Source organism: Puma concolor, chromosome B3 (assembly GCF_028749965.1).
Source record: "Puma concolor isolate L17-30 chromosome B3, mPumCon1.1.hap2, whole genome shotgun sequence".
In the NCBI taxonomy this organism is placed as follows: Eukaryota; Metazoa; Chordata; class Mammalia; order Carnivora; family Felidae; genus Puma; species Puma concolor.
In genome coordinates, this window is record NC_141672.1 from 23,101,287 (window position 1) to 23,122,057 (window position 20,771).

Below are 20,771 nucleotides of genomic sequence, written 5' to 3' on the forward strand. Positions count from 1 at the left end.
AGTTAATGTGATCTTGGGTAGGTTACTCACTCTTTCTAGGCCTAAAGGGTTTTATTAGATAATCTTCTCTGTTCCCTTCCAGTTCTAAGAATTTGTGGATCTGAGGAAAAAGACATTGTGCTCTGGTAGTAAGAGGATTTGTACGTTTCACTCATGGAAATTACTCTTCCCTGTCTGAAAGCAGTAAAAGAAACGGAGTCTGTCATTATTGCAACTACTTTGAATTTTTCTTTTCTTTTTTTTCTTAAGTGAATATTTTGGACTTTTCTGATTAAATTACCGTTAATTCACTCTCAGGTGTTTGCTTCCTGTAGAAGTTACTGGCCCTTTAAAAAAAAAAAAAGAACAGGGCAAGAGGGCGAGGCCCAGGGACTCAGGTGCCAGCTAATCCGGCTTCTTCCGGGAAAGTGGCCCTTAGGCCAGTCGTATGACATGCTGGGATTTGAAGTTTCTCCTAGGGCCTCTCTCCCTGGACGACTCCTTGCTTTTGAGGACAAGATGGACTACAACTCCCAGAGTGCCAAGCGGCAACAGCAGCGGGGTCTTGTTCGCTCGCTGTGGCTGGGCGGCTAGTTCAAGTTGCCATAGCTGCGAGTCTGGAGAGAGCAGAGTCGGTTGCGCCGCAGCGTCAGGTCAGTTGCACCTTCTGGGTCGCTGGCGGCCGTGGGAGCTGGGAGGGGCCTCGGCGATGATCCGGCTTTAAGGACTTAGGGTCCTTTTCTATCTCAGGTACCTGCCCTCAAATGCCTACTCGCCCTTTCTTTACTGCTTCCTTATCCTATCGTAGTCGTTTTAGGTCTCACTTCCCCTGGTCCCAGAGGTGGGAACACAAAAGCTACAAGGAAATCTGGAGTGGGGCTTTGGGTGGGTGGAGTGTTGCCAGGGTAGGGGGAGACAGCGTGCCTGGTATCCCGTCGCCCCTTCTCTCGGCGTGAGTGTTCACAGATTCTGGCCAAGTCATCCAGGGAATTTGAATTACGTAGGTTTTTTTTTTTTTTTTTTTTTTTTGAGCGGTTAGTTTTGTTGCTAGCAGCTGCGAAGCCTGAGCTGTCAAGGATTTGGGCTCATTCTGGTGTTAGCTTGACTGGGATATAACTTGACGTTTTTGTACCTGTTCTATGGTTACAAAAGTTTGCTACCCTTGGGAACACTGTATCAGCGACCTGGCTTTCCCAGGCCATGAAGGAGGTTGCCCCAACATTAGCTGTTAACAGTCCCTTATTTGAGTTATTTAGCAGGAACACCTGACATTGAATTCCAGCCTCATCCTTTATTGGTTTGATGAAGCTCAGTCACTTGCACAGACGTCTTTAAAACCACGTTGCAGGGGCGCCTGGGTGGCGCAGTCGGTTAAGCGTCCGACTTCAGCCAGGTCACGATCTCGCGGTCCGTGAGTTCCAGCCCCGCGTCAGGCTCTGGGCTGATGGCTCAGAGCCTGGAGCCTGTTTCCGATTCTGGTCTCCCTCTCTCTCTGCCCCTCCCCCGTTCATGCTCTGTCTCTCTCTGTCCCAAAAATGAGTAAACATTGAAAAAAAAATAAAATAAAACCACGTTGCAGCTGTTCTCAGTTTTGTGTGGAGTATCTAGCACAGGACCTGGCACAGAAATACTCAGTATTTGTTATTTTATCAATTATGCAGATCTTTGCTGTGTAATAGAAATAAAATGTGAGCCACACACACGTTTACATTTTCTGGTGCCCACGCTAGACAAGTAAAAAGAAACTGGTGAAATTAATTTTAAGAATTTATTTAGCATAGTATGTCCAAAACGTTTTCATTTTAACATGTAGTCAAATATAAAATTTATTGAGATATTTTACATTCTTAAAACAATTTTTTTAATGGCATTAAGTCTTCACATTCTTTTATGTATTTTACACTTACAGCACGTGTCATTTCAAACTGGCCAGGTTTTAAGAGCTCACTAGGCCACATGTGGCCAGTCACTACTGTATTGGCAGCACAGATAGAAGATTAAAACTTCAGCCATTTCACATTGGCACAGAACAGTTTGGTTATTGGTATAACTCACCTGGGGAAGTTTGCCCCCCCCCTTTTTTTTTTTTTTTAAAGAAGAGTGAATTGTGCACTATACCTGTGTCATCCCAGTCTGTCCTCTCTGTCATTGCATGATGTGGGCCATTTTGAACCTTCTAACAGTTTACTTTAACTTTTCCACAATACTTTTTTTTTTTTTGAGACAATGACCAATTATCAGAATAACTAGCTGGGTTTTTGCAGATTGCTTTGAAAGTAGTCACAAAGAATTGAAAACATTTCTGTCCGTAGCTCTTTCCTACAACCAAAGGCATTTTACTTACTGATTTGCAATACTAAATGTGGGAAGAATTGGGCAGCTTATAAAATGTTGCCTTTAGGAGTGCTATCAGATAGTTCCTTACTGGCTTAGAAATACAATTTAGCCATCAAATTCAGAAGTAACATGTTAATTTCGTTATCTGCCTTAGTTTACCCACTAATAGATCTGCTCAGGGACACTACTTTTGGCCAGACTTTGGCTACAATTCACCCTAGCCAGCCCAAGGGGTGACCAGGCATGAGTGGAAGTGACCAGTGAAGACTATGCTGGCTGGGCACTTGGATGTAAAGAATTCCTGTGAGTTCACTGGGACTTTTACATGATCTAAGGATAATTTTCTGTGTTCTCTGATATGCACTAAATTGTGTGTAGTGAGACTGAGCTTATTTTGATCTTTCATTATATAAAAAAATTAAGGTTGTAAGTGTGTTTTACCCCCTTGTTTCATTTGTCTGTAGGTGATTTGGGGAAGGTGTAGGGCAACCAAAGATCGTCTACTTGACTAGGCCTTTTGCCCTGAACCTCATGAAGAAATGATAGGAGGCAGACATATGTGCCAAAGAAGAGCACTGAGCTCAGAGGAGAACAACACGGAGTTTTGGGGGTGTGTTTTGTAAGTATGCTTTCTCCCTGAGTTTCTGAGCTAACAAATTTTTGCATATGGTGGATAAATATATTTCAACAGATAGACTTGGGTGGGGGGGGGGGCAAGAAACTCCTTTCTAATATGTAGTACAAAGACAAAATAGGATGGTTGTGAAAGGGTGTTACAAAAATGCACACGAACAAAATAGATTTGATGTTACAGAAATTCAGGGGGAACAAACTAGATACCTCAACAAAAGCAACAGTGATGCATCTGTTTCTGTTTGACCAGTATTTGAGAACCTATTTTGTCCCAGGCACTGTATTAGGCACCTTTTGCATTTTATCTCTGTGACACTTTTATTATGCTTATTTTCATTTTACAAATGAAACAGTTGAGGTTAAGATAGAGTTTTTTGCCGTTCTTGGTATCTGGAGCCCCAAAAGAGTGGTCTTTGTCTCCAGATCTGTTGATTCCAAATCCCAGTCCTGTCCACTACAAAGAGGACCCATTGCTGTTTATGACTGCTCTTAAGTCAGATTTGATTTAGAGTTAGCGTTTTTAGATTAGGTATACCATATAAGCAATGTTTACTGTTTTTTGTCTCTTTATATATTCAGAGGGTTCTGTTAGCTTTTTCAGTTTTTTTAAGGTATAATGTTCTTTACATTATTGAGGTAAGAGGTAGTTATAATTTGTGATTTCTGTAGAGTATGCATATTCAACATTCAACATGAATTGAAAATCAAGGGTGTAGTGTTAAAAACTCAAGTGTTGCAAAAACAAACAAAACTCAAGTTTTGCAACATAGATTTAAAGTTCTGGACACTTTTTAACATTTTCATGTTGCATTTTTTTTTTTTTTAATTTTTTTTTTTTTCAACGTTTATTTATTTTTGAGACAGAGAGAGACAGAGCATGAACGGGGGAGGGGCAGAGAGAGAGGGAGACACAGAATCGGAAACCGGCTCCAGGCTCCGAGCCATCAGCCCAGAGCCTGACGCGGGGCTCGAACTCACGGACCGCGAGATGGTGACCTGGCTGAAGTCGGACGCTTAACCGACTGCGCCACCCAGGCGCCCCTCATGTTGCATTTTGATAAAGGCACTTAAACATATAGGGGAGACCCATTGAGACCTTGCAGTAACACTGTGTCCAAGATCTGTGTTGTACAAAGTCCTTAGATTTAAAGAATTTTAGAGCTGGAAGGACCTGCTAGGATAATCTAGCCCAGAAATTCTCAGCTGCAGTCTTGACACATCTGGGAGTAATATGCAAATAATCTAGAGTTTATTGTTATCCATAGAGTATTGTCACTAGGTTGATTCTACTAGAAAGTGTTTTCAGTATGTTCATAAATATCCCATAGTGTGTTTTTATTTCTTGTTAATATTACAAGTCAGCACATAAAATTCTCCTTGTGGGTTTTAACTGCTACCAGTATCCCAATGACTAGATACATTTACGGTATTATTTGTGTTTTTTCTTATTTATTTATTTACTAACATAAATAACTCTGCAATGAAATTATATGTACACCTATAGGTAAGATGTGTACATTTGACTTCTACTGTTTTCCTGGAATAATATTTATAGATGTAGAATCTAAAAAAATTTTTTTAAACATTTATTCATTTTTGAGAGAAAGAGAAAGAGACAGAGCATGAGCGGGGGAGGGGTAGAGAGAGATTGGGAGACACAGAATCTGAAGCAGGCTCCAGGCTCTGAGCTGTCAGCACAGAGCCTGAAGTGGGGCTCAAACTCATGAATGGTGAGATCATGACCTGAGCCGAAGTTGGATGCTTAACTGACTGAGCCACCTGGGCGCCCCTATAGATGTAGAATCTATATACCTACTAGATAGAATCTAGATGAATATTACTTATTTTTACTTGTCAGTTTTCTAGGAAAGCTATTCTGTTAATACTCTTACAGTAAGGGGGTGCCCATGCCAAAGCTTTTTTTCATTTATACAAAACAGAGAAAGGAGAATCTGATTCTATCATTTTAGTTGGCATTTATTAGTGAAATAAAGTATGTTGTATGTTTGTTAGGGCTATATGTGTTCTGTGAATCGCCTGTTTATGTATCCTTTGCATCCTTTACAACTGCACTATTCTTTTTTAAGTTAATTTTTATTTTTTGAGAGAAGGGGAAAGGGGCAGAAGGAAAGGGAGCAAGACAATCTTAAGCAGGCTCTATGCTCAGGCAGAGCCGGACGTGGGGCTTAATGTCACGATCATGACCTGAACTGAAATCAAAAGTTGAATGCTTAATTGACTAAGCCACTCGGCACCCCCTGCTTTAGATTTTTAACCTTGTTTCTGGTGTCTTGTTATTAATGATTATGAGTGGTCCTAAGAGGCTGATCAGGCTTTTCTCAGGTATAACCCCTCTCTGAAATTCTTATAACTCTTTTTCTTTCTTATTTATTTATTTTAAGAGATAGTGAGAGGGAGAAAGAGGATCCCAAGCAGGCTCCATGCTGTCAATGTAGAGCCTGACACAGGGCTCAAACTCACACACTGAGATCATGACCTGAGCCGAAATCAAGAGTCGAATGCTTCTACGACTGAGCCACCCAGGCGCCCCTGAAATTTTTATAACTCTTAATGTAGATCTGTACAATGCTGGTGCTTACAGTGTTTGGGAGATGGGAGTATTTGTGGTTACATGAATCCAGTTAGCTGATGAACGTTTAGAGTCTACCCTGTGCATAGGAGTTGCCATATAAGTGCTCATGAGTGAATGAATGAGTGCTCATGGGTGAATGGATGAGTGAATTAAAGGTAAACCTAAACTAAGCTTTTCTGAAGAGAGATGTCATTGAAAAAGTGACCTATGATTAGTATTTTAAAGGAAGAAGAGATAGGCAAATTTTATAGATCCTAGAAAGAAGAGAAAAGCTTGTCATGCGAGAGTGAAGGCTTTAAAATGGCAAAAATGGGTGAGTGGCAGTTGGTACATTGAAACAGTACTGAGAATGGACCCAGATGATAAAGAGCCTAGGTAATTTGGAGTTTAGAGCTCTGTAGTACAGATAAGCAATAACTGAGGAATTGAGGAATGCCGGTGCAAATGACAATGATAAGGTGATTTGTAGTAAGTCAAGGAAATCCTCTAGTTTTTTAATTAAAAAAAATTTTTTTTAATGTTTATTTTTGAGAGAGAGACAGAGTACAAGCAGAGGAGGAGCAGAGAGAGAGGGAGACAGAATCTGAAGCAGGATGCAAGCTCTGAGCTGTCAGCACAGAGCCAGATGCAGGGCTCAAACTCACGAACTGAAGATCATGACCTGAGCTGAAGTCTGACAGTGAACCAACTGAGCCACCCTGGCGCCCTGGAAACCCTCTAGTTTTGATTCAGTTATAAGTTTTCACACACGTATTCAAGTCAATTTGAAATGTTTATCCTTATTTACTCTAAATAGACATATTATCAAGTATCAAGAAGTCCTATTGATACTGCTTTTCAGTTAAATCCATATTGTTTGAAGGCTTAAGATAATTAATCTAAGCCATTTATCACTAGAATTATTTCATGCAACAATTATTTAATTAGTACATGCTGTTTGCAAGGGCCTGTACTTTGAAGTTTGTCTCTGGATTAATCAGACAGGAGAATAAGGAAAATTTACCTGTAAATTCATTTAAAAATGTTCCAACTACATGCCCAGCACTATGCTAGGTATTGAAATACAACCATGAACAAAGTAAATAGAGTCTCTGTTGAAATTTAGAGTCTACTGAGGGAACAGACAAGTAAACAGCCAGTTTGTCTATCGGCTGTAACGAGGTCATATCCACTATGGGCACTTGGCCCGGTGTTGGGTGGAAGCAGTGAAGGAAAGTTTTTTAAGGCGCGTTTTCTGTGAACTCAGATTTGAAGGAAAAGGTAAGAGTTAACCAAGGGAAAAAGAGTGAAAATGTTCTAGGCTGTGAATCTGGCAGTGAAATGAGTCTGACCTATTCAAGGAATTAAAAAAAAAAAAATATGTGTCACAAATATTAACATTTTATGGGCATGTTTAATGTCTTACTATGATTATAGAGCTATAAGAATGCAGAGGAAGGACAGATCACTTCTGGCTGGAGATGAAAGGCATCCGTGAAGTTATATTATCTGTGCTATGCCTGGAATGATGAGTGGACTTGAAATAAGTGGCAATAGTAGACAGCAGAAGGTGTTCTCGACAGAACTAGTGACATTAGTGAAGAATGAAGTGGTGGGAGAATCTGGTGTAACAGCAGCTGAATGTGGGCCTTATGCTTGTTATAGTTCTTTTGTTGGAGAAGGGGGGTGGGGGCTAGCTGAAGGTCTTGAATTCCTGAATTCTTGAATTCAAGAACCTAGACTCAATCTTCCATGGGCAATGAAGTGTCAGTGAAAGTTGGAATGGACAGGAAAAGACTCCTAGTTAGAGAAACTATGTTGGTGGCTAGGAATGAGTCGAGAAGAGTCCTGGATTCTGAGTGGTGCCATTGGTGAAGAGAAGGGATAACTAGGAATCTTGGGCTTTGGAGAAAGGTTCAAGACTCAGCTCTGCCACCTGGTAGCCCTATAACCTTGGACACTTAATACTCAGTTTCTTTACGCCTTTTGTATATATATCAGGACAATAATACTTTGTAGGGTTATTGTCATATGGCAATCTGTTATGTGAAAGCACTAGTTATTCAGCATTAATATTGTCTCAACTATTGTTTTTTGAAGGATTTTGAAATTGAACTTTTTAAAGTGGGGTCTACTTCCATGGAGTCCCAATGATTTAATTTTTAAGTGTAATTGGTTTTAAATGATATTATGTTTATTTAAATAGTATTTAAAGGATATTATAGTGCATGTCATTCTAATTGGATTCCTTTCTAATCCTGTAGATATTTTTAAAATTTTTAAAAAATGTTTATGTTGATAGAATCCCAAGCAGGCTCCATACTGTCAGCGTAGAGCCCAAAGTGGGGCTTGAACCCATGAACCTTGAGATCATTACCTGAGCTGAAATCAAGAGTCAGACGCTTAACTGACTGAGCCACCCAGGCGCCCCTAATCCTGTAGGTTTAAAATTTTTATTCATACTTTTAAAAACATTCCCAGAAACAGTTCATGGTACAAGTCAAAGTTAAGAACTCCTAATACCTTTTTTTTTTTTAATTTGTAAGTTATATTCTCCCTCCCTCCCTCTCTCTCTCTCTCTCTCTCTCCCTCTGTGTGTGTGTGTATGTGTATATATATATATATATATATATATATATATATACATATACATATATATGTGTATATATATGTATACATATATATATATTTTTTTAATGTTTATTTATTTTTGAGAGAGAGAGACAATGCAAGTGGGGGAGGCACAGAGAGAGAGGGAGACACAAAATCCGAAGCAGGCTCCTGGCTCTGAGCTGTCAGCACAGAGCCCGATGCGGGGCTTGAACCCATGAGCTGTGAGATCATGACCTGAGTTGAAGTCAGATGCTCAACTGACTGAGCCACCCAGGTGACCTAAATTATTTTCTTATACTTTGGAAAGGGTATATAAATCATTCTATTTATCCACTTTTAAAATTAAGAATAAATACCAAACTCTTGAATGAGTGTATCACTAAGTACGATAAAGATATATTCTATGTTTTTATTATAGAAGAGTTACAGGAAAGATCTAAAGATGCAAAGTAAAAAAAGAATGGGGCAAGAAAGAAATATGGGGATTGAGAAAGAGTGGCAGAAAAAGAGAAATAGGAAATACATTTACATCATGAAGAGAATGCTTTTTTTAAAAAAATTTAAGGTTTTAGGGTGTGGTTTCTGAAAAAATAGATATGCTTTGCTGTCTGAAATGGGTTGTAAATATCCTTTTTACAGTTTTTTAAAGTTTGTTTGAGGGAGCGAGAGAGTGCAAGTGGGGGAGGGGCAGAAAGAGAGAGGGGAAGAATGAATCCTAATCAGGCTCCACACTTTCAGTGTGGAGCCTGATGCAGGGCTCGATCTCGATCTCGGGGCCTTTGGACTCTTAACTGATTGAGCCACCTAGGTGCTCTAGTTGTAAATATTCTTAACAAGAGACAGGATTATTTAAAAGACATCTTAAAATAGCTGTAATAAATTGGATTAATGGCAGATGTAAGTATTTAATACTTTATTATGCTCATTATATAAATCTTTAAGCAAGCACATATGGAATATTCCAGCCTTAAGTGGCATTTCTTGGAGGGGGAGGATGGATCATAAGAAACAGAGTAGGGGAGGACAAAGAAAACGTTTGAGTGATTGGGCAATGTATTTGGAGTTTACATAATTCTTTATGTATAGAATGCATTGGAGAAAGCAGAGTCACAAGATGTGACTTCCAGTTCTGTTATTGTAACTTTTTAGCAAAGCCATCATGGACAAGTATTTTAGCCGTTTTTCTTCAGCAAAGGTAGAGAGTTGTAATTATACCAACTTCACAGGATTGAAATGGGAGATCAAAAGAGAAAAGACTAACAAATGCTTTGTAAGCCATATAGCAATATGCAAATTTAAGGTACAATAGGAATAAGAACAATTTTCCTTTCTTAAAATTGTTTGGTTCCCTGGGAAAGTCAAGAGGAGTTTCTGTTTATACTTTAAAAACTAGGAGGAAGAGAACAAATGTGCTTTATAATATACTTAGGAAATTGCTGGTTTCTTTCAAAAAACTTAATGTTATACAGAGAATAAATATCCCCAGCTGCTATTTATGATTGTTTAGATTTTTTTTTCTCAAAAATTGCTAGCCTGTCACTTGTTTCATCAACTGCTTGGGCTTATTTTGTGCATCCTAATTTGAATCTGTTTTTTTTTCTTCCACCATTAGAAGACAGTCTGAAACCCACCTGTTTTCTGAAGGAGAGTAGGCTTGAGAAGAAACTTCGGGAAATTCACCATCCTCTGAACTAAATCAAATGATTTATTAGTAAACTATATTTTTCAGCTAGATTAGCTCTTGCTGCATAGCAAAGCAAAACTGGAGGCATATGACAATACATGTTTATTGCCTATGCAATGGGTTAGCTAAGCTGTCTGCTTATCATCTGTAGACTCACTGATTTGTCTGTGTTCATCTGGCTGATCTAAGCTGGAAGTCACTGGGCAGCCATGGATCCCACACCTTCCTACACCATAGCCTGGGCACATCCTGGTGATGGAAGCCTTGCAAGAGAGCAAATTCCAGTGTGTAATCTCATTTCAAGCCCCTGCTTGTGCCATGTCAGCTAAAATCCTATTGGCCAAAGTGAGTCATATAGCTAAGCCTGGTTGCTGGGGCCCGGGCTGGTAACTCCACCTAGAAGTAAGGATAGTGTGTATAGGGAGGGATGAAGATTAGAGCCAAATGATGCAATGTACTGCACTCTTGTTCTGAAAGTACTTACATCAGGGAAACATTCTAAGTAGTTTCGGTCCTTCTGCTCAGGAGTAGTATATCCTTCTGGTTTTATAGTCTATAGGGATGGCTTATAGCAAAGTCGTATTACCCAATTTTCCTTCTTGTCTGTAGAGGAAAGCATTATCTTTTGAACATTTAACCTTGATTCATTCTTCATGATTGAATTGCTTGTTTTTAATTAGGGAATGAGACTGGTAGACTTCCTTTGTCTTGGTTCTTCATCTAAAATAAAGTTGCAAGCACAACTGCTCAGTGGGGCCAGTGAGGTAACTCACCATGTGAAGCAGGTCCAGTGGGGACTGGGGCAAACAAGAAGGTGCGTGCCTGACTCTAAGGCAACTACGGCGTCCCATGTTGCAATGGGAGAATTCACCCCCAGTGTTGCCAGATCATTGGATTTTTCAAGAGAAGCTAGAAATTGGAATTTTTATATGAAGTCTCTTTGTTTTCCAATTAAAGCTTTAAAATCACACAGTGGACATTATTTTTAAGTACATGTTGGTTGTCTGTAGTCCTCCAGTGTTCATCCACCCATTTAAGCAAAATGGCGTCAGAAACTTGGGGATGCTAGTCTCCCTTGGTCCATGCTGGTATCTTGTCCAGTCTGAAGCAGTTTGGACAGTTACTGGAAGTTGTCTACATACAGAGGACTTCATTCTTGCCTGCTATTTGGGGAATAGTGTAAGAAATATTTTTTGGGTGGCAAATGCAAGAGTTCAAAACTAGGATTTAATTACAAATAATAAATCCATCTTGGGTTCGTCAGCATCCATTTCTCTTGTAAGTTTTTCTTGAGTTTTCATTTGCTGTTTTTTATCTTGACATGTTTTACTTTTTATTTAATTTTGTAAACTCCCTTGTTGATTTTAGAAGTGTGTGTGGGTGTATATCTAAAATATCTGTATTTTGATGGTGAAACAGGGAGGGGATTATTAAGTAACTTTGTTTTCTTTTAAAACTGATACTGATTTTTAGCAACTGGCACATGTATAATTATCTGAGCAGCTCCTAGTGTTTTTCTCCATGTCCGAGTAAGCTCCTTTTGTATGGTATATGGCCTTTTCCAGAAATAGCCCTGCTTGGTGGGCACTGGTCCCTGTAACTCTGTTCTTGAACTCAGAGGTACTGGAGTAAAGGGAGCAAAATGCAGCCTAGGAGCTGAGCCTGCCTGGCTTCACCCATGGAATAGAGTGTGGGAGCGTGAGCGGGAGAGAGAGGAAATGCATGGCAGCAACAGGAATAAATGGGACACACAATAAAAAAATCAAATTTTGTGTGTGTGTAAATGTTAATTCTCTAAGTTCTTAACTGGAGATGATGATTTAACCAGCACTTGCGCTCCTTGCCCATGCCCTGGGGACATTGAGCAATATCTAGGGACAGTTTTAAATTTACGCCCTGGTGAAGGAATGTGAGAGCTTTGCTTATTTGTACCTTCTTTAGTTCCTTTGAGACAGATGGGTTTTAACTGGTTCCCATTTCTTTTTCTCATCCATCTGTCAAACTTCTACTCATCCTTTGAGATGAGTGGAGGGATCCTTACCTGACTCCCCTGGCATTTTGTCATATTACTTAGCTCACCACGTGTACCACTTTTATGAGTCTTTTTCTCCCCTCAAAGACTGTGATTTTTTAATTTACTTGTATCTTCCATTTCTAATGTAGTGATTCAGTAAATGATAAATGCACGAATCTGTTGCCTCTCTTTGATTCTGTTTCCTTTGTCTTACATTATCTACTAACTGGCTGATGGACTGGACAGTTGACTTTGATCTTCTATTAATTTGCCAAAAGCTTTTGAGGATTTGAAGTTCCAAAGGAGCACTGGCATAAAGAAGACATGTGCAATTAATAATTGTACGTGGTACTTTCTGCTGGCTTGTTTACTTTTTCTCTTGAGGGAGAAAATAAAGCTCTCAAGTCCTATAGCTATTGAAACAGTGAGAAATGCTTTCTAAAATTTGAACTTAGTGATTAAGCTTAAAAGACACTTCCCACCTCCCCCAATACTCCCCCCAACACATCGTTACCTTGAACATTGAGGACACTTGCCTTGGACAGGGCCAGTTGAGGAGCCATCACCTACTTAACATGCACTAGTCAGCCTGTGTGAAATATCACCCCCTGAGGCTGGGTGCTTATCTTTTATGGAACAGCTTGCAAATCCTAATTGTTTTAAACTGGCTCTGAGGAAAAGAGACTTGAGGACCAATAAATTGTAATTCTCCTACATACAAATGTGCATCATTATAATGAAGACAGTCTGATGGCTCTTTAGGTCAAATAACAAAAGAGGTGGACGTGAGCTTGTAAAGATTCACCACAAGTCCTCTTATAGGGTTGAATGTAGTTTTACTCTCTCTGGTTGGTGTTCAGGTCTGTATATGGACATTTGTTTTTGATAGATCCTTAGTGGGAGTGAATTGATGAGAGTTCATTACTTGCTCTGGTGGCTGTATGTCTTCTTTATAAGGTTCATTAAGACAGAAGCAACAATATTTATGCCTTTAAATACTGATGTGTTGGGAACAGCTAAATAAACTATTCTAAGAATTGTACCATCTGGTTTCAGACTGAGAGTGTTCTCTAAGACTCTGTAGACTTTCACCCAAGGTCACCCCTCTTAGTCCTTTCTAGAGTCTTGGAAAAAGCTCACCATCTAAAAAGCAGACAGCGTGCATATTATCACTTTCTCATCAATGAGAAATTTTGTTGTACCAGTAGGTGGTAGTAAGCTGCAGAGAACATTTACTGCTTTTTCTTCAGTTGAAAGAAATGCCTTTCTCACCTTTAACCGGGATTTAGGTGATTCAGCTTCTTTAAATTGTTCTTTAAAAATAATTAAGTAAATAAATAACTGGTTCTTGAGAGAGCTCTTCAGTCATTCTTCAACTTTAGCCACTCTTTTTTTTGTCAACAGATGTTATGCTCAAATTTCTTATGATGATGGGAATGGAGTTCTAACCCAATTGAATTTTCTTCTTTTAAATCATTAACCATAATGATAAAGATTTTTCTTGAGCATACATTTATGTTTTTCTACTAGTCTTAATAATTTTTCTTTGGGCTACAAATTGTAACTGCGATGAAAAAAATCATTCATGAACCAGTTTTAATTTGTTCCCAAAGCAAAATTTGATTGCATAAGCTATCAGTGCATATTAGTATGCCTTCATGTAGTCCTTCAACTTTCAAGTTTATTCTAGTATTTAGTATGTTTCTTTATGAGAGTCCGTTTTTGAGTCTAATGACTGTCAGCAAAATTGCAAAGGTGGAATCATATAATTGAAAAAAAAATATTCTTTTAGCTCCCAAACTCATGATAAATGGTTTCTTTGGTCAGCCAGTATTGTACAGTGTGAAACAGTAGAGACTGGCATTGTGATCCCATCTCTTGAACTCCTTCATTGGTGAAGACTAGTGACATGACCCTCCGTAGGCAGATGGTCAAGTAAGTTGCCTGGGAGAAGGAAACAACTACCAAGAACAAGGGAGTTCTGAATACAGCTTTTATTTAAACACCTTTTCCAGGTTGTCCACTTGTTACTAATCTGTTGTATTTATCTTTCTTTTAAGTATACATTATATTTTTCTTTCCACAGTTATTGTGGAAAATTCAGGGAAGATAGGAATGTTTAAAAAAAATGAAAATGACTGTAACTGCTGGATAGTAAATATACTTTTGGTATATTTTCTTCCCCTTTTAAAGTTGTCTTTTCCCGCTCCTTTAAATTTGTTTACTCACAGTTTATATTCACACACAGACAACATATAATGTATATTACAAAATGGGGACTCATGCTTTTATCCTTGCATTGCTATTAAATGTCTCCAGAAACAGACTTTTTAGAATCTGTATACTGTTTCATTGCATGAAAGGTACTGTGTTTTAATCATTGTTTTATAGTTTGAAATTTAAGTTTTTATTTTCCCTCTATTATAACTTCCCAGTAAATATCCACATATATAAATTCTGTACGTATTCCAGATGATTTTGTTAAGGGAAATTTTTGGAAATGTAGTTAGTGGGTTATAGGTACAAACTGCTCTTGATACATACTGCTTGGTTATTTTCAGACAAGTTATGTCAATTTACACATCCCCCTTAGGACAGTACAGGACTGCTCTTTTCCCTACCAACCTGGCTAACCATAGATATTATTATTTAACAGAAAAAATTTTAATGGGCTAGCAAATCATCTCATTGTTTAATTTACATTTTAGATTAGGTAGAACAGTGTGTGTGTGTGTGTGTGTGTGTGTGTGTGTGTGTGTGTGTGTGTGTTTAAATTAATGGCCATGCATACACTTTAGTTATGTGACCATTCTCAATATGCTTTTATCAGTGTGGAATAAATCTAATGCTCTGGGTACAGTTTGGGGGGAAGATTTTCAGAGGCCTGGTCAATTTTCATTAACACCAGTGATAATAGGATATACAATATTTTTTTAAAAATTAAGTTTTTAATTATAAAATAATACAGTCTCAATGGTGAATAAAGTGTGTAATTGACACTGTTTTGTGGTTTTCTTCTTTAGTCAGCTATATTAAGGGATCTTGGGAATTATTTTAATGGCTCTCCATATATTCCCTGTAGGTTCTGATTATGTGGCTGGCATGACCCTCTTGCCAATACTAGTGGCCACTCCTTTCTCTTTTGTTTCTCCCTCCCTCCATCAACTCTGTGTCTGGGGAGTCATGGTGTTGGCTGATGAGACATGGGCATCTTTTGATAAGGTTGAATCTCTGCCACCACGGCTGCCTTTTGTGTTGTGACACTTAGGGTAGGGGCTCACTCAGTTACTTTTGAGGGTCATGTTTGACCTTGTGAGTTGTCAGTAGTTAAAGAGAGTGCTCAGTTTTTATCAACAATGAAAGTAATCTGATTTCTGTTTTTATTACGGATTTTTTAATGCTTCTTCGTTCAGCATTTATGACACTTATGTATAATTAACGTGCTTAGTTGCTGAATGTTTCATATTTTATATAAATAAAAGTCCCGCGGAATTCTCAGATCAATCTCATCTTACATCTTGATGTCTCTACAGGAGTTCCATCAGATGCAGGAGTTTGAACATCTTTTATTGCTCAAAGTAATTGAAATTAATAGCTGAAGACTGTGTGTGTGTGTGTTTACCAGTGAAATTCATGCTGGAAAGTGTGATTTTCTCTTATTAAAAAATATGTAATCCCTAGTAGGGGTAAGTGAGAGGTCTTTCTTTTTCTTTTGTATTAAGTGACAGCTACACTTAATTTAGTTCATGTTTTATTTTAAATTCGGATACCTCAGTGTTTTCACTTGTTATACACATACTTTCCAGGTGCATTCAGAATAAAGATCCAGAAAGTCTAGAATATTGTAGATCATTAACAAAAGGTTTCATTACACTGCAATTAATAAACCAGAAAAAATGGCCATATAGATTTTAGGAAGATTATAACAATGTTGAAGATTGTTAACCCTCCATTAAGCAAAAAATGAAATTATTGGGATATTCAACAAACTTCCGCTTTTGATCAGTGAGTTTTCTCTCATTCTTCTCTATCCCAATATTTTTTTTCTTTAAATTCCATAAAAGATTTTCTGAAACTTTTGAGATTGTCATGCATGAAATGATTTTCTTTTGCATTAAATCAAAAATTGGGGTAAGGATGGGAAGAAAGCATATTTAGGGAATTTTCTGCTGATGAAACTATACTCAGGATGTTTGGCTTTCTCTTTTGGTGGAGATGTTGAGGTTGCCTTCTTCTCACATACTTGTTATTATGGAATTTTTACCTCTGTTAATAGCATTTAATTCTGTATTTTAAATTAAGGTTCATGAGGGGTGCCAGGCTGGCTCAGTCAGTAGAGCATGCGACTCCTGATTCACGCTTGTGAGTGTGAGCCCAACACTGGGTGTAGAGATGATAAAATCTCTTAAATCTCTAAAATCTCTCAGAGATAATAAAATCTCTTAAAAATAAAATCGTAACAAAAGAAGGTGCATGAGAGTGTTCACTGTACACTGAATGGGGTTTCTTTATTTTAGGTCATTTTGTGACTGTTGTATTTTTGTTTAAAGATAACACATGTTGTTACAACTCTGTAGAACGGACTTCAGACTAATATTGAGACCTATTAAGACCTACTAAGTCTTAGCTTAGAGAATAACTTTTTGGTTTTTCAGTTGTAGAGATGCCAATCTACGAGCACCTTCTACCTTGCAATGTTGTAAGATTACGTGAGATACTGTATGTGAGAGTGCTTTTAAAATTTAGAAACATTGCACAAAACTAAAAGAATATTATTATTTGCAGTTGTAAACATGACTAAAATCGTATCTGAGGAATTGTTCACGTGAAGTGGAAACAATGAAGGAGAGAGAATTGCGTGGGGAAGTGACCTGTATTTTCAGGCTACGTGTTTAGAAATTGTGATATGCCAAAGGACTAATGTAATAAATACTTAAGATCACGATGCAGGTAGTTAATTTAATCTCATATGTCCATGTTCTTTACTATTTGATTGACCTTGACCTGGGTTTGTTTTCAGGATTGTGTACATCAATGGCAGAATCCTCCAGCGATTCAGAACACTTTCGCTCTCGTGACCGATTGAGTCGATGGACTACCAGGTCAACATACAGGGAAAGTCTAAGTCGTCCTACAGTAGGCGTCACCGAGAAGGTCAACACTATAACGAGTACTTTACAGGTTAGTTTAACAGTGGTTGCATTTAATAGATTTTCAGTAGTTTAAACTGAGAAATAGTTTTGGTCAGTGTATTAGTTTTTTGCTGCCATAGCAAATTACCACAAACTAAATATATAATTAAATAATGATATATAATTTATAATTGTTTGTAATTAATAATTAAAATACCAAAGTTATTTTCTTATAGTTCTGCACATCAAAATACAACACTGGTCTCATTGGACCCAAATTAGGGTTCGTTAGGGCTGCATTCCTTCCTGGAAGCCCATGGGACTCTGTTCCTTTGCCTCTTCCAGCTTTCAGGGGCTGCCTACATTTTTTTGGGATCCTCTTCCTTCATCTTCGAAGCGAGCAAGGGTGGGTTGAGTCCTCACTTCACATCACTCTGACTACTCTTCTGCTTCCCTCTTCTACTCCTAAGGATGCTTGTGATTACATTGGGTTCGCCCAATAATCCAGGATAATATTCCCATCTCTAGGTCCTTCACTTGAGCTGTATATCATATCTACAAAATCTCTGTTGCCATGGGAGGTTACAAATACACAAGTCACAAGGATTAGGACTTGAATGTCTTATTGTGCCTAGCACAGTCAGTAAAGATATTTGAAATATGTGATAGGTTGTGGAAGCATTTTGGGATGAGGCAGTATGCCCAAATAAAATGTGTGGGAGTGAAACGAGTAGGAAGTACCACAGTTTAGCTTCTTGTGGTCATGTGCCTTTGAGAGTAATTGCTCATATTTTGACTAGGCAGATTATTCATGGATGAACAATATTGAGATGCCATTTTTATTTAGGGGCTAACTTTTGGCAGTTTGAAAGGCAACCTTTTAGAAGTTTGAGTGGAGGCAGTATATATCCTTTATGTAGAAAGGGCTTGGGAAAAGAGGTGGGTGAAGGGTAACAACACAGCCATACCGAGGGTGAGGGGGGGTGGGGGAAGAAAACTCAGAAATAGAGTTTTTTTTTTTCCCCAGCCCCTTAATCTCTTATTTTTGCTTTGCCTGGATAAGGATGGATTTTGGTTTTTAATTGCTTTGGGTTAGTATTCTTTAAAAAAAAAATTTTTTTTTTTAACGTTTGTTTTTGAGAGAAAGAGAGATAGAACATGAGCAGGGGAGGGGCAGAGAGAGAGAGAGGGAGACACAGAATCTAAAGCAGGCTCCAGGCTCTGAGCTGTCAGCCCAGAGCCCGATGCGGGGCTCAAACTTGTGAACCACAAGATCATGACCTGAGCTGAAGTTGGACACTTAATTGACTAAGCCACCCAGGCACCCCTGGGTTAGTATTCTTAATGAGAAGAGGCTAATTTCTGGTGGAGGGGCCATAATTTGATTTAAAACTCACAAGGCTCTTTTTAAACTTACATAAACTAGCATAACATTGGATTTTTGGAGTACAAATAAATCCTTGTACTTTCCAACCAATGAGGAGACACATTAGTAAGTGTATCTTTTTTTGAAAGAAATGCCTCCATTAATCTCTGAGGTAACACCTAGCACATTTGGGTGGAAACCATTTTTGTTGAGATTAGAACTAAATTTGTTGTTTATAGCTAAAGGTTAAAGGATACTTTTTCTTCTAATCAAGTTCCACAGTGAAGTAATAATTAAAATAACATCGTTCCTAATGATTTGCTTCTCTTATACACAATCTAAAAGGTTTGTTCTCTCAGGATTCCTTTTCTATGAAGGAGGTGTGAATTAGTTGAGGTGCACAAATTAATAATGAGGAGTCTTTTCAAATTAGGGTTTTGTTCCTGACTTATTGTGGAACATGGGATAAGGATTTAAATTATGTACTTCAGATTTCACACAAGTAAATTGTGGATGGATTTGAGTTTCTCTCTCAGTGGTTTTTATATGATTTATCTGATATTTAAGAAGTACTGTATATTAATATCCAACTTAGGTATGATATAATTGTACCTTTCACAAATGGTTGACTTAGTTGTTTGACATACTACTAAGATTGAGAAAAGCGTTGTTTGCAACAATTATTAAAATCCATTTTCTTTTTTAAGGACACCAGTCGGAACCTGCGACAAGTAGACCAGATGCTTGGACAGTATCGAGAATATAGTAATGGACAGGCGGGTGCTATAGAACATGTGAGAATGTTTACATATGTTTGTATTTTTTCTTCCCCACCTTTTTGGAAATGCAGTTGTTGAGAAGTAGGGATCTGAGATAAAGGAGAGAACCACTGTGAACCTTTAGCTTTTAGACTGCTTTACTATTTTATAGTAGGTTAGCTTGTCAGATGGATTGCCAACCAGCTTATATAGATTAGTCTATGAATTTGAAAGTTTTAAGTCAAAGGAGGAAGTATTCAGGATGTTAATTAAATTGAGACTCACTAAATTCGGGCTGGGGATACTCCTCATGGGAGTTAAGAATTTTATGGAGGGTTTCTTTTAAAGTAATACATGCTCATTGTTTCAATAAATTATAAAACTATCTCTTAGCTCCTCTCAGTTCTACTCCAAAGAGGTAACGATCTGACAGTTCCTTGTGTATCCTTCCAAGCATGTTCTATGCATGTATACACATAACTACCTTATTAATAATAGGAGTTAATTCTTTGCTTTTTAGTTTATTAGTGAAAACTTAAAAAATATTAAGTAGTAGCAGGAACAAACCTACTTTGTCATGTTGAATGTTAGATGCATAATTATGGTAACAAATTCCCTTTGAATTGAGGAATTGAGAAATGAAATTATGTGTTAGATAAACTTCTGTATAGATAAACATTTAAAACACAAAATGTACTCTATGGCATTAAGCCTCTGTAGGAGGCCTAGAGCTGAATGATGCTGAACTTTGGGGGTGTGGTTTTATACACAGGAGGTAAATAAACTCAACAAGTATTCCATTTCCATCTGAGTTATTAAGTACATAGAATGCAAAGCTACTCATAAAATTAAGACATAGGAAGCAAGAGTCTTTGATTTTGCTTTAGGTCATTCCTTAGTCCGGTCTACATTCTCTTCCTTAGTTCCCCCAAATTATTGGTCTGTTAAAACAGTTGGCTCTCAGTGTTTTTTCCCTGCAGCATACAGAGGAGTCTGTCATTCATTGCCTTCTATTAATACTTACTCATGAGAGCGATGATTTTTACCCTGCCACCTGTAAGTTACCTGGGGCAATATCTGCCATAATCTGTGGGAATATGTATAATTTGGAAAGAGTATTTCCCATGACAAGTGATTCTGATGGGCTCCTCAATGAAAATTGCTTTCTTAGCATGAAATCGTTTTATTTACTGGTATGGAATAGATCATACCTTAAAAGTGAGGTGGGTTTTTGTTTTGTTTTGTTTTGTTTTGTCTTTTTGTTTTTGATTAAGATCCCTTTAGTTCTAATTTATTTTTTAATTTACATCCGAGTTAGTTAACATACAGTGCAATGATGATTTCAGGAGTAACTCCAGTGATTTGTCACCTACGTATAATACCCAGTGCCTATCCCAACAAGTGTCCTCCTTAAAGCCCTGTGCCCAGTTAGCCCATTCCCCCACCCACAATCCCTCCAGCAACCCTGTTTGTTTTCTGTACTTAAGAGTATCTTATGGTTTGTCCCCATCCCTGTTTTTATTTTATTTTTGCTTCCCTTCCCTTATGTTCATCTGTTTTGTATCTTAAATTCCACATATGAGTGAAGTCATATGATATTTGTCTTTCTCTGACTAATTTCATTTAGCATAATACCCTCTAGTTCCATCCATGTTGTTGCAAATGGCAAGATTTCATTCTTTT

General features: G+C 38.0%; 1 protein-coding gene across 9 annotated transcripts in view; it reads left to right on the forward strand.

The window, feature by feature from the left end:
• The first annotated feature begins 498 nt into the window (after positions 1 to 498).
• Positions 499 to 20,771, forward strand: part of CEP128 (centrosomal protein 128) — a 397,276-nt gene continuing 377,003 nt past the window's right edge. For 6 of the 9 annotated variants that reach the window (XM_086709099.1, XM_086709101.1, XM_086709102.1 and 3 more), the window contains exons 1-4: positions 577 to 729; positions 2,781 to 2,935; positions 16,853 to 17,013; positions 19,038 to 19,124. In XM_086709099.1, coding sequence (XP_086565225.1) covers positions 16,867 to 17,013; positions 19,038 to 19,124 — 234 coding nt within the window. In that variant the 5' untranslated portion in view covers positions 577 to 729; positions 2,781 to 2,935; positions 16,853 to 16,866. Of the gene's footprint in view, positions 730 to 2,780; positions 2,936 to 15,391; positions 15,519 to 16,852; positions 17,014 to 19,037; positions 19,125 to 20,771 lie in introns of those variants that run through there. The other 3 variants (XM_086709100.1, XM_086709103.1, XM_025919677.2) reach the window with 3 other exon arrangements.